General features: G+C 39.6%; 1 protein-coding gene across 4 annotated transcripts; it reads left to right on the forward strand.

The window, feature by feature from the left end:
• Positions 1–3,606: 3,606 nt before the first annotated feature.
• On the forward strand, positions 3,607–15,076 carry zfpl1 (zinc finger protein-like 1). 4 transcript variants are annotated; one of them, XM_080779606.1, is made up of 8 exons: positions 3,607–3,750; positions 7,759–7,871; positions 7,987–8,098; positions 8,575–8,768; positions 9,127–9,205; positions 10,785–11,237; positions 11,528–11,651; positions 13,191–15,076. In XM_080779606.1, exons 2-8 carry the CDS (start codon positions 7,770–7,772, stop codon positions 13,372–13,374), a joined length of 1,248 nt encoding a protein of 415 aa, XP_080635732.1. In that variant the 5' UTR covers positions 3,607–3,750; positions 7,759–7,769; the 3' UTR covers positions 13,375–15,076. The 4 variants fall into 4 exon arrangements, with proteins under 4 accessions (XP_080635732.1, XP_080635733.1, XP_080635734.1 ...); XM_080779607.1 differs by having other exon boundaries at positions 10,821–11,237; XM_080779608.1 differs by having other exon boundaries at positions 10,965–11,237.
• The last annotated feature ends 211 nt before the right edge of the window (positions 15,077–15,287 follow it).

Below are 15,287 nucleotides of genomic sequence, written 5' to 3' on the forward strand. Positions count from 1 at the left end.
CTATGTTGGGGGGGGCAACACACACACACACACACACACACACACACACACACACACACACACACACAGAGACCTACACAAAACCATATGGGCAAACGGACACACACAGACCTCTATAAACGCACGCCCATGCATTTCCCCGTATTGATTAGTAGAGAAAAGGGGTGAGGTCAGCAGGCATATGTCTGAATTTTCTTTCTCTCCGTCTCTTACACTCCATTTGTCTCTGTCTGATCCAATACTCCGCATCCACCATCAAGCGCCATGCCTCATCCATGTATCTGTGACACCCCATTCTCTCCCCCCACACACGCTCCCTAGCTGTGGTTTCTTTTTTCGTCCATCTATTTGCCCTTCATTTGACATACATAAATCAATCAGCCAATCCAATTTCATTCTGAGTTAAGCCCAACAGATTTGCCTCTGAGCCTCTGTCTTAGAAAAGCAACAGAATCCACGTTGTAATTACATTCCAAATCATATGATGTGATTATGATCGTCAATTGAATTTTGGTTGAGTTTCAGATTTGCAATTAAAAACATAGATGTAGACGAAGAGCATTTAATTGCTGGCAGAATAGTGATTTATGTCAAATTTAAGAATTGATTGGGCTCTTGTGGAAACCCGGGAGGATGGCCCCTCCTTATCATATTTCCACCCCTGAAATCTGATTGGTCATTCCACGTGCCAGACCGTTATGGCGAGCTGATAAATGTATTGTACTTTCACATTGCAAAAGGTTAATATGAGTTTCAATTGTTGGTGAGCATGAAGTTAAATGTCAATGGCTATAATTCAATTGTAAAGTAAACTGTCATTACACACACACAGTTGGGTCAAATGTATTTACATAGCATATTCATCAAAGTAGTTTTCACCATAAAATGTATTACAATACACAGAGGACGCATACAGTAAATGTTATAAAGGGATAACCAATCAAATAAAATAAAAACACTCCACTGTAACCATCAGGCTTCATGTGATTTTAATGACCTCCACAAGCAATGCTGCAAGTAAGCATTTGTATGTTTGTGACCACCAGACAGCAGTGCTCTGTTTACAGTATACCCATTTGTACACTCAGAGTTAAATTACCACACAATTTTCTTTGTATGATGAACCCACACGCACGCGCACACACACACACACACACACACACACACACACACACACACACACACACACACACACACACACACACACACACACACACACACACACACACACACACACACACACACACACACACACACACACACACAGGCCCATCATGCATGCAGATACACATGCAACTTGTCTGTGGTTTTCTGGGTCCATCTTGATTTTCGGCACTCCTCTCTGATTTAGCACTGGCCCTCTTTAACTTCACAAACACATTCATTAGACAAGCCAGTACCTAAATCTCAACACTTTCTCTCACAGACAGGAGCTGTTGGCTGCTCAATACTGCCAGAATCAATCAATCAATGTCCCCTCTGCCCGACTCCCATCAGCCCTCTACCTAACAACCATTCTGGTTTCTGCTTCAGTTGCACTGTCCTCGGCTCAAGGACTGATCTCTCCCAGCTCCTGTACGATTTGTCTTCAGGTTTACCTTATGGCTGACAGCCAGCTGCCACAGATGTAGCTATCGTTGAATACCTGCTATTTACTGCACCAGGCTTAAAATGTCCCTTTCTATCTTCTTTTTCTTTCTTTCTTTACAAAGGTTACAAAGAATAGTTTCCTGACTAGTTGGTAGAGAGACATTTTGTTTAAAAATATATTGCATATTTTGTTCTGCTTTGCAATAAACAAGAATTAAGACAGAAGAGTAGCCTATGCAATATTTGTGCAGGACCACTGGATACTTTCCACAATCCACATTACCAACTCCATTTTTATTTATGTCTTCTTTGTCATTGGTGAACACTGCATAATAAAAAATGGCATCATTTGATTCAATGCTTCAGACCTTGTTAATGTTACACCACAATTTACCCCCCTCCCACTTCTCTGGGCATTGCTATTCCTTCTCTCGCTTTGCTTTTCTCATTTGTCTCTCATTGCGCCTTTCTACAGGCAATTCAGCTGTGCAGTGAGCTGTGAAGGAAAAATACACTCTTCTTTCACTCTCTCACAAACACATCATGCATGCACACACATCCGCAGATATGCATATCGTGAATAGACGGTCATTATTATGCATGCACAATCACACACATGCACACACAACAAAAAATGCTTGTCAGTTCCTAAAAGGCTACCCAAATGGGGCAAATGCCTTGTAATGGAGCATCCATTGCTGTGGAGCGCTGTTATGTTGGCTGATTGTGTGGCCTACAGGTTTCATAGACACCACTGATTGTCCAAGTTGTGTTGTGGATGCAATGATGCAAATTATGTTACATTGTCCTCTGTGTAAATACCAATGAGAGTGGAAGCAGATTTCTAGATTTGTGGTCACAGTCGTCCTACAAAAAGTTTCTGTTCTCTATTATTACAGAATTTTAGGTAGGTCTCACTGCTGATCATTTATGTTGATATAGCCTATACAGCCACGGACTAATGAGAACTAAATACTCGAAGCCACTGATTCCTATACATGCACACACCCCATATATTTGATCATAATATAACGTTTTTAATATAACTGAGTAATAACATTTCTATCATCTGTTGACACTAGCGTAATCACAATTTCACACAAGGATGGTCTGCGTAGTACAAATGGAGACATTGGATAATACAACATTGATTGTGTTAGTTATTAAATGAGAATAGAAATGGACAATACTCAGGACATGCTGGACTGACTACACAGTCATATTCTCAGTGTTAATTTAACTCTGAGAGTTAAATGAACACTCAGGATCGCCCATCTGTCCTGGAAATGCCTTGCCACTGCGGTCCTGTACCTGAGCCAGCAGCAATTTCCAGCAAGACATAAACATGGCAGGCTGGCAGGCTGGCAGGCTGGCTGGCTGGCTGGCTGGCTGGCTGACTGACTGACTGCATGGCTGGTATAGGCTGGCTGGCTGGCTGACTGACTGACTGACTGACTGACTGACTGACTGACTGGCATGGCATGGCTGGCATGAGGCTCGTTGGCTGGCTGGCTGGCTGGACGGACGGACGGACGGACGGACGGACGGACGGACGGACGGACGGACGGACGGACGTCCGTCCGTCCAGCCAGACAGACAGACAGACAGACAGACAGACAGACAGACAGACAGAAAGAAAGAAAGAAAGAAAGAAAGAAAGAAAGAAAGAAAGAAAGAAAGAAAGAAAGAAAGAAAGAAAGAAAGAAAGAAAGAAAGAAAAGAAAATAAAATAAAATCGCAACACATTGTGAGCTTGTAGATTTTCTATTTACAGCATACAAAAAAATCTGTCTACACTCTAGTCTACGCCATCAAGGCACCACCAAAATATATTTTATTACCACCAAAATACATTTTAGTCCACAAAACTCCAAAATCACAACTGTCAAAGTCAACAGTCTCTTGTCTCTAAAGTGCAAACATGTTGCATTCCGGTACATTAGGTGGCGGTAGGTGCCTTTCTGATCAAAAAGAAGAAACGGCGAAGAAGACGCATAGCGGAAGAGACGTGGCATATATAAACATACAGTGAAGTTTACTGTGCAACATCCATCTCGTTGGCAGTTTTAAAAGACACATTTCATAAAGACAACGAAGCATAAATGCCCCTTCGTCAACTCACCTGAAACGGAGGACAATTGTATAAACTTGGCCTGACAGGTAACGTTATAATTATACAACACAATAATGAATTAGTTGTCTCGGAAGAGCTAGCTGTAGTTGCTAAGCTAACGTTAGCTCAGACAAATGTCAACCTTGTCAAGAAGATATGTCATGTCTATAACATTAATAGCACAAATATATTATATTGGTGCGATTTATGCTATTATAGATGCGAGTATTAATTCAAGCTGATGTTATCGATATGGAACTAATGGAAGTAGTATTCATTCATTCTGATGACATAACCACTTTTAACTTTAAACACTATCTTTTGGGCCTGTCAAAATATCCCAAATTAAGCAAAAATAGCTTATCTACAAGCTCACAACGCATTGTGAGCTTTAGTAGATAGATATGCTATTTTTAGGGCTTAAGTAGTTATGTATGAATTCTGTCCAACATGATGTGGTGAGAGGAGAAACATTATATATTAAAATATGTATCAAACAGACAAACAATGCATATAATAATTATTTATATGCATATAATAATATACTGTATATAATCGAATTCACACCAACAGGGCAGGCATGTGACAGTGAGTTCCATGTAAGCAAGCAGAATAAAACAGTAAAACACCACCAGTAACTTATAATACAAACAATATCACATCTATTACACATGACATGACACACCTAAGCAGACGGGTCATTTTCTTATTATGCACATATTGTTTGATTAATCTATTAAATGTTGAATGAATGAATTGAATGAATACACATATTCTTATTATGATACGACACAATAAAGCTTTTTTCAAAGTAGTACTGCTTAATTTCCAAAAGGTGTAAAATGCAGACTTGCAAAGAAAAAGATTGCAAGGCAGGGTGTCTTTGGTGAAAAAAATATAAAATGATTTATTTATGATCAAGGTTTTATGATTTGAATACCAGTAGTCTGGGAATCGGTATTGCCTTGGTGATTTCACCATATTAGTCACTGCACTACTAGGCGTTGTGGTGTTGACATACACAGAAAATACTATTGCGTATCCAAATCCGCTGATTGGATATGAATGGATGTACTGGTATGAAGATATGAACAAACTAAACAAGCAATGTATCAGAAAACAATCATGTGTGTATCTCATAATAAGAAGAATATGTGTATGGTTTTTATATTTGGAGTTTCTTAGTCAAACATTGTGCTAAAATACTGAAAGTCATTGCACAAGACCAGTCATATGGCCATTTGCACAAAAAAACCCTGATTTTGAAGCTGGAGACTATTTTCAACCCACAGTATCCATGCAGATTTAACAGTAAATTAACATGACATTTTGCAATTCAATTACCTGTTAACTAATAAACCTTTACATCATGTAGCATTAGAAATGACAGATATTATTTGCTAAATTGTTCGCCTATTATCAGACATTAGAGTTCAAGTTATTAAGTTGCATTAATGCACAGCTGTATGTATGCACAGCTGCTGCATACATCTGAACGATTCAAAATTATTTACTTATTAAGCTACTGTATTTATTGAGGCAGCAGCATAGTTGTAGAAACTAAAGCATATGAAGAGTAAAATGAGAAATTAGTTGACAGAAAATTATTTTTTTAGTTCCGCAGTGTATGTTAATCACACTTTTATGAGTTAATCCCAGCCACTTGATGCATGTTTATTATCATGGTTACTGCAGCATCCAATTTGTCAGATGAGCTGCTGAGCTTAGCAAACTACATCACTTGAGGTCGCCCCAGAATTATATGAGAAAATATTGAGGCTAAAGTGGATCACACATTCCTGGGGAAATGCCAGACAAAATGGAAATGAAATGATGACGCAATCATCTGATCTCTGTGGCTCTGTTAAGCTTAGAAAGACTAATACATGATCAAAGACTAGCTTAGAAAGACAAACATGATCAAAGGTTATCATGCATTGTATTTGTAGTAGATCAATCGGGATTTGCCAACAACGACGTCTTGCAATACTTTGGCTTTGTGAAATGACAACAGTCAGCCTGGTAAACCACACCGGTTTACCAGGCAACTTGACCTGGCACTGGAAATGGGTCTGCCACCTTCTGCAAACGGGAACTACAGTACAGTTATGAGTCCTGGAAATAATGTCCCAGGCTGCTCTTCTATACCTCCTGAGCCACTTCTGGTTGCCTATTGTGATCCAATACCCCTCTGTTTCTCTTATCAACTGAGCTATTTGAAGCTTATTCCTTTCAATTCAAATATTTATTTCAGGACATTCTGTCATTCATGAAGATTGACTTTAATACAGTTTTCAAGGCCTACTAGAGAATGTCCTGTAAAATGCTTGACCATTGTGTCGTGCCCTCACAATGAAATATTGATACCATTGCATTTGAAATAATGCATCCACCACCATTTCCCCTGAAAACAGTTCATAAAAACATTCATATTAAAATATATATTCTTATAATATTCATGTCTGGTTTGCAGCGGAAGAAAACTAAAACGTTCTGAAAAATTATTGCTTAATCTATAAAGTCATTCTATTGTAGCTAGAAGTTATATCTCTAGTGGTATTTTAAGCAGACTGTTGTTTTAATTAGTATCACAGGTGTTTCAGTATAACTGCAGTCAGAACTGTCTGTACCACACTGAACATTAATGCAGAGAGTGGAATGAGGAGATTAGGAAAAAACTTAATAGCCAAGCATGGTCAATGTAAAAGTTACAATACTATCTCAAAAGAGCTTAATGTTCCTGGGACTATACTGTTATACTATATTATTAAGAAATTGAAGGGTCATGGGACTATAAAAAAAGGCCAAAGATTGCACGGAAAGATTTTTCAAATGGTGGAGAAAGAAACAGGGACACTTAAAAACAGATCCAAGCTGATCGCCAAGCTCACGGTACAGCAGTACTTTCAAGTGGTGGCAGTTGCCATCTGAATGACAATCATGTCCTTAGAAGACCCAGGAAGATTGGTTCTTCTAAAAGAGAGAGACAAAAAAGCCTGATTGGAAATCATTGGACGAAATGCATGCTGACAGTCCATTGTCCTTCTGGGAGACTATACTTTGGACAAATGAATCACAATTAGAACTTTTTGGTAATTCTATTTCTATACTAAATGAAGCTTTCAAAGGAACAAACACTGCTTACCGTGATACGTGCTCTGTGATGTTTTTGGGGGTGCTTTGATGCCAGCCTGGGTGCCTTGAATCTGAGCAAAACTTATAGGCAGCCCAGTGTTTGAAATTATTTGTCGAGTTTGATAACAACTCGAAACTCAAAATGTCATGGACTCACCAAGAATTGATGAGAATAACACATTGGACTGTTCTGAAGTGGTCTGTTTGAGTCCTGATATATGAATCCCATTGAACATCTTCGGAAAGAGCTACAACTTGCAGTTGGGAGACAGAACTCATCGAACCTGAAGTGTCGTCCAAACAACCAGTGGACAATTTGTAGAAATCTAGTAACAAACAGAGTGCAGAGTTTGCACTTTGCAGTTATTGGGCTGTATTTTGTGTGTCTTAAGTACCAGGTCTTATTACCTAACTTGAGTAAACTAAAGACCTGGAGGTGTGATCAATGCCATTTGGCTATTCTGAGTGGCCAAAGAGCATTGATCACGCCTCCAGGTCTTTAGTTTTTCTCATGTTAGGTAATAAGACCTGGTACTTAAGACACGCAAAATATAGCCCATTGCCTCCAAAGTCTGTACTACGAACTATTAAGAGAGTACCAATATTACATTTTAGTCAATGCCATTCATTTACTTTATTATTTTCAATGTTGGGTTGTAAAAAAAACGTATGTGTTCTATTCAGTGAAATACGGATACCATAAACTTGTGTCAGTTCAACTTTTTTTAGGTGGATGGATACAAAATACTTTCGGCCATGTGTCTACAAAGAACATTGTGGCTTTTGAATTGAATGGTACTTTGCTGAAACTGCAAGGTGCTGAAAAAGCTCTGACCAAGCACACTGACATTGTTTGAGATGCTCTTGAATTCTGCTTTTGTAAACCTTTAAATTGAACTATGTGTTTCTTTTCCATACAGTACACCTGGCTATGGGTCTCTGTAAGTGCCCCAAGAGGAAGGTCACCAATTTGTTCTGTTTTGAACATCGCGTGAACGTGTGTGAGCACTGTCTCGTCTCAAACCATAACAAGGTTAGTAGTGCATCTACCAAATGTACTCCCTATCTACAACAAAGTTGATTCAGATGCAGATTTTAATAATAAGATATTTGATTATATTTACCCTCCCCCCGTTTCATCCTTATAGTGTATTGTGCAGTCATATTTGCAATGGCTTCAGGACAGTGATTACAACCCTAACTGCAGTCTGTGCCATAATCTACTCTCTGCTGACGAAACGGTCAGATTGGTCTGCTATGGTAAGTTTGCCAACATTCCGGTGTGAAAGTTATAGTGAATCCTTGTTTATGCCAGCTACACCAATCTTCAAACACTAGCCATACATTGTTATTTTGACATGACACACTCCTTACCCCTGCCTGTGAGCATTTATCATTTTTTTTCAATTGTTTCAATGTTGCTACAATAAAGTGCAACTATAGAATAACCTTCAAACCATCATCAATAATGCAGGCGTCGGAGTCATCGTCTACCAGAACTGGATTTTTTGGGGGGGGATTTACACTCATAGCAAGAGCTTTAGTTTTAGTTTACAGTATACAGTACACACTCTTGATTTTAAAAGACAATGTGCGCGCACACAAAACCCCAACAGTTTATTCACATGAAAGACCTTCCCAGACAATGTTGCTTTACTATTTGTTTAGTATACAGGCATATATACCGCCCCCCCCCCCCCCCCCCCCACACTGTTTATTTTTTATATCTTCTCCAGATGTATTCCACTGGTCCTGTCTTAATGACCTGGCAGCCCGTTTGCCACTGCACACTGCTCCGGCGGGATATCAGTGTCCCATTTGCCAGGGCCCGTTGTTCCCTCCCTCCAACCTGGCGAGCCCAGTGGCTGACATGTTGAAGGAACAGCTGTCCGAAGTCAACTGGGCCAGAGCAGGCTTGGGACTGCCTCTGGTAAGGGCTTGTATATTGAATTAAACTTTTATTGTCGGCTCAACTCAACGTTTGTGTGTACACTGTACAGTAAATCACATACTCCCCCCCCCCCCCCCCCCCACACACACACACACACACACACACACACACACCTCTCTAATCAATTCAACCTTTTGGTCAATTCCCTTAGTACGTAAGTGCACTTAAGTGCACAGCACTTTTAGCTACATACGTTGTACAGTATGAAAGTAATCTTGCAATTTCTTATTCTAGAGGTATGATTTTGAATGGCACCTACAGAAGCATTCCTTGAATGTTTATTTATGCGTATACCCTTGCCCTAAATGTGTAAATGTTTCTTGATGACTGCTGACAGATTGAAGAGCCAATAGAGGTTCTTGAAGAGAGCACCCCAAGTGATGCCGCTGACTTTTCAGATTGGTCCACATTTGACGGTGAGTAATCGCTGTATGTACAACCAAAAGAGAGCAAAATGTATTGAAATTACAATATTTTATCCTTAATAGTAATTACTTACAAGTTACAACCAGTGGTGTAATGGTGATTTTTTTCGGTACCACGGAATGTCACGTGCACATGCACTCGCACACGCCTACATGTGCGCAATCACAGCATCAGCAACACATAGCTGATAGCCTAAGGGGGGGTACTCGGCACTGGGTACATGGTGGTTGGTGCGTCTTGGTAAGTCTCGTGACCCGAGGGTAGGTGCGTCTTCTAGCGTGCACGCACGTGCACCGTTCGTCGGACACCACCCATATTCACTCCACATCCACCCCCCCAGCTAAGTACTCTGTCCATTTCTCCCATCTTCTTTCACCCAGCTCTTTTTTGCAGTCTTAAAGAATAGGTCATCTGTTCTAGGTGATGAAGTTGTTTCACAATGTTGAAAAATAGGTCGGCAGTAGGACAGTTCTTTTGTAACCAATTTCTTGTAATAGCTTTTTTGCTTGCTATAAGTAGAATCTTAAGTAAGTATGAGTCATCCCGATTTAGCCCGTCTGGGAGTTGTCCTAGGTACAAAGATGTGAATGAATCATCTATTCTAAAACCCATAATGTTTGAGATAAGTGTTGTCACTTCTTTCCAAAATGGCTGAATTACAGGACAAGACCAAAAGACATGTGCATGATCAACCACTGTATCTCCACATTCTCTCCAACAGTCCATATGGTTGCCAGTCTGTTTGGACTTCTGTTTTGGAGTAATAAAGAAGCGAATATGGTTTTTCCAACAAAAGTCTCTCCAAGTCAAGGAATTAGTGGTCGTTGATTGCGTTTCCCATATATTCATCCATACTTCATCACTTACCGGTATATCAATTCCCAACTCTTTTTCCCATCGCTCTTTCACATATATTGTAGAGTCCTTTTTCAACGACATAAGTCCATTATATAGTTTACTCACAAGACCCCTGTTGCTTCCTGAGCCATAGGCATTTGTAAATACAGTGAATAGGCTTGTTGTAATACCTGGAGTAGACCCTTTTACTTTTTTACTAAAATAATCCCTTACTTGCAAGTATCTGAAAAAGTCCTGGTTAGCCAACCCATATTTCTGCTTTAGGTTTTCAAAACTGTCAATATTTCCATTTTTAATCATAGTACATATAGAAGTGATGCCATTGTGGTGCCATTGTTTATACCTATTGTCTAATACTGCTGGTATGAAGTCAGGGTCATATGCTGGCCAACTTAGAAGTTTTGCCTCCCTCTGAAGCTGGTCACAATTATTTTTGTACCACGGTGTGGTACTGCGTTCTACGAGCATGACACCACTGCTTACAACCACTTAAACCCTATACATGTTGCTGTGAAACAAATAGTGTTGTGATCTACAAGCTCACTTTTAGATCTGTTATTTTTGCTGAACGTTCACTTTTGGCTGAGTGCTTTTGCCATGATGTACCAAGAATAGGGACGCTAGGGTTCATGTCAATTATAATGCATAATTAATAAATACTGTGTTCAATATTATCACACTTACTCTCATGCCACTTTGATTCCACTGTAGCACCAAGAGAAAACTCCTACTTTGATTCCAATGCAGCACCACAAGAAAACTCCTACTTTGATTCGAATGTAGCACCAAGAGAAAACGCCTACTTCGATTCCAATGCCGCACCACAAGAAAACACCTACTTTGATTCCAATGCCGCATCAAGAGAAAATGCCTACTTTGATTCCCATGCAGCAGAACGAGAAAACGCCTACTTTGATTCCAACGCAGCTGCGAGGGAAAACGCTTACTTTGATTCCAACGCAGCTGTGCGAGAAACAAGTGAGGTCTACACCATGGACACATACAGCTCCAATGCCATGGCAGCCCCGGCATCCATTCCACCCCCAGCACAGGAAGACCATGGAGGTCTCCATCTCAATGTTGAGGCTCCCATTATGCAGGAACACTCTGTGATAAACTTCAATCCTGCCCCACCACCCTGTGACACAATCACAATGCATGCAGGTACGAGATTGGAAAGTTCCCACTATTGTTTTCCTAATTGATTTTTAACTCTAGTTTCATTCACTGTTATCCGACTTCTGTTTTTTTAATTCAACGTTAAGATATTTGAAGTCATTACCCAATTTAAACCCAGTTTAAAGTGTAAAGACCAAATGTTTAGTTTTCCTTATCAAACAGCAAAATGTGGTCAAATAAGATGCCAGATTGATCATGGTAAATGTATCTTATCAATAGGCTATTGATCAAATATGCTATTAATTATTTAAATAATTATAACAATGTTTTCCCAGCATCATCTCCAAGAAAGGTGTATGACACTCGGGACGTCGGTCACAACTCTGCCACACAGGTCGACATTGATGATGACAAGTACCGACGAAGGCCTACTCTGAGCTGGTTTGCTCAAATCCTGAAGTGAGTGATTATCTTTAGTCATATTAATTCTCCACTCCAATAGAGCGTTGCAGTCCCGCCCCCTACCAGGGCCCAGGAAATGATTCTCCGTTCATTTTCCTCATAGACATTTCAAAAAGTATTTATTTAAAGACCTTTTAAGCCTCGAACAAAGCCAACTCTTGTCGTGACAAATCATGACAACAAACACAATTCTTCGGGCCGAACAAATAATTAGAAAGAATAAGAAAACGGCAGGTTACAACACGTTGTTTTTTCTTCTTTGTAATTATTTGTTTGGTCCAAAATATTGTTTGTTGTCATGATTTGTCACAACTCGAGTTGACTTTGCTTATAAGGTCTTTAAATAAATACGTTTTGAAATGTCTATGGGAAAAATGCATTGGGAATTATTTTCTGGGCCTGGCGTCGTCATGAAAGGGGGCGGGACTGCGACGCTCTATACCTTGTAACAAAATTATTAATAAAAGTTAGTCATTTACAAAACACATAGAATAAAAAACATTACTGTAATGCAGTTATATTTAGGCAGTACCTTGTTTTTGGAAGTTCTTGCACCTCCAAGATGTTCTAACTAGCCGAACATCTCTGCTAGCGGAATATCGTATGTGATCGGTCAGACATAACATAATATTCTTTATTATTTATATAGCACCTTTCAAAATAAAGCTACAAAGTGCTTCACAGAGAATCAAAACACACCACACAACAAGAAATAGAGCAAAAAAACATAACACGGCAAATTCAGTAGGACATAATAGGTTAAAACGTTTGGGGAATAAAGGTAGATTTATAAAAGTGAGTTTTCAGGAGGGATTTTTACCGGGACACAGACTCTGCGGCCCTGATCTCCACAGGGAGGGCATTCCAGAGAGTTGGTGCTCTGAATGAAAAAGACAAATTTCCCTTTTTTAGTCAGGAATTTGGGATGGTACATGGTCATACTGTATGGCTGAAATAGGTCTGAGATATAGGATGGGGCCAGACCAGAGATGGCCTTATGTAATTAATAAAATTTGATTTATATTGTTTAATTTCCGCACTATGGGCAGTTGTGAAGAAAGGTTGGCTGCGAATAGTTCCTCTCTGAGTGGCTATAAACACAACCAGATGGTGATTAATTAATGGAGAGAGATAAGTAATTCTTTCTACTGTGCCTGTCGCCAGAAATGGTGAAATCTCCGGACAAATTATGTCAAATCACGATGGAGGTCGATGTAAACAAACGATCCGTGGAAACCGCTCTAGCCGAGCCATCGCTGCTGTGGCTCGACTAGAGTGAGCCACAGTGTTGCTTGGCAGAATATTGAGATGGCAAGGTCTAGTGTTCAGAATTCAGGCCCGAGTATGAAATAGTTTTGTCCTTTAATTGCTTCCTTTAATTTATTTAATTTATTTATATTTGCCTCCTGTTTTAATTTCATATTTTCATTGACTTTTGTACTACTTACTAGTACTACTTAATTGCATAATTGCTTCTTGTATCAACTTATTGGCTACTCGAGCTTCATCTCATCATGTCTCGTCTTCATTTTCCAGAAACCGAACAGGAAAGAGGTCCTCTCTGACACTGAAACAACGGATCTTCATGCTCCTTCTGATCGGAGTTATTGGATTCTTTACGCTCATCATTATCATGGCTAAACTGGGACGTGCCTCGTCTGACTCGGACCCCAATTTAGATCCTCTCCAAAACCCCAATATCCGCATTGGGCCGAACTGAATAACCATTTTGTCGCTTTTTCACGTGTGCGTGTGTTACACAGCCTTGGCCTGTGTAGAATCAGCTGAAATGAGACTTTTTCTATTACATGATGGGACCAGCAGAGGGAGCCATCACCCCAACTTGAATATAGCCGAGAACACAATGCACCTTAGAATGGACATTCATTCCAATCTGGCAATAGGTGGTTGCATGGGACCCTTGGCCTTGTGCACAGAAAGCAGAAATCTCCTAGCAGATTGGCAATTACGATCGTAGCAGTGCTGCCTGAAAGTCGGACAATTCATTCGTGTCTGTGACTACATAACTTCACAGAAAGCAATAATTGTTCTGATATGTGTGTTCATTTTTGCAAAGGCTGACTAACTGTCGTTGGATTGAAAATGTGGTTGACTTGGGTGCATTTTCTGACTGTCAAATAATTATTACTTTCTAAGTAACAAAAAATATATTTATCTGATATTTATCTATGGTAACAAAAAACAAAACTGCTGATTTACTGAAGAAATGTAATTTCTGCTGAACTGTCAGTTGTGTATCATTCTATCCATTTTTTCAGGATTTTTGTAGGGATTATCACACTTTAACACTCTTACTGGGTGTTTGCATTACTTCAGAAATTCTAACTTCTATAATATATACAGTGCATTGCTTACGGTTCCCATACATACTGTATGTAATATTTCCTCCTTTCTCCCCCAAACTGTTAATTAAATACAGAATCTACACATTTATATGTTTTCATTGTTATTACTAGTGATGCTGGAAAAGAGGATCCACCTGCTGGGTGCAGTAAAAATAAATGGCGGCTTTACGAACCAGGTGAGTGCATGCTGATGAATGTATTAAACAAAATGTCGTCTAGCTAGGATCAGCTGATTTTTTGACGTGCTTGCAAAGTTATTACATAATAGTGAAGTGGCATGTACATTTCACCAGTTTAGACACCACCACCAATGTTCTCTGGATGTCATCCCTATGTTCCACAGCTTTATTGTACCTCTGAAACCTAACTGATCACAGATGGACTTTATTGTATTTGTTTAATATACAGTACAGTATGTAATATAATCAGGCAAAGAACGCATTTTTATTCTTGAGATAAAATTGTCCAATTTTAGTGTGTGTTTTTCGTAGAATGATCCAGTCTTTGGCTGCAGCAATCCAGAAGGACAACAGACCTAATGTGGTATTTGTTTTGGAATCCTTAAACAGAATATGTTGAGCAGAAAGGGTGACCTTTAGCAATGCTTTGCCTCACAATCATAGTTGCATTCATGCCTGGCAGCTCTCCAATATAATCACACTCTTCAAGCTGCTCCAGACCAGTGAAGTAACTCAAAGTTAATTGCTTTGCTCAAGAGCACATCCCTCCATCAGTGGTTGCTTTCTATGGGAAGCCCAAATATTCCCAACTGGTATGGCAAATTGAACCAGTAACCTTGCTGTCAAACACTGCCGGTTTATTTTATGAATGCGCTAGTGTGTTTTGCTTCAATGGACTGTCGATTATCTTTCCTCCTGGGCGGTCATGTCAGTGCAGTTGAAATTGATTATGAATTGGCCTGAGCTGTGGCCTATCTCATTGATTCAGGGAAAGCTGCCGTGGGCAACGACAATAGGTGATTACAACATTAATGAGAGACAGATGTCTTTGTCACAAATCTGTAATGTCTTATTTGTATATAACCTCAGAGTTCATTAAATGGCCTCTAAAGCATGCTTCTTCATGGGTGTAATTGTCTTTGTTATTCTACTGGAATGCAGTGCAGTTAAAATGTAATCCTCACTTTTGTGAGTTATTGGTTTGATCACTGCACTGACATAATAGGGACAGCCATGTCAATAACGGAAAACGAAACGGATAATTTTCTGGTCGGTGGTGGTGGGGTCTTTTTTACAGCTTCACCCAG

Source organism: Protomyctophum bolini, assembly GCF_963924005.1.
Source record: "Protomyctophum bolini genome assembly, chromosome: 13".
Classification (NCBI taxonomy): Eukaryota; Metazoa; Chordata; class Actinopteri; order Myctophiformes; family Myctophidae; genus Protomyctophum; species Protomyctophum bolini.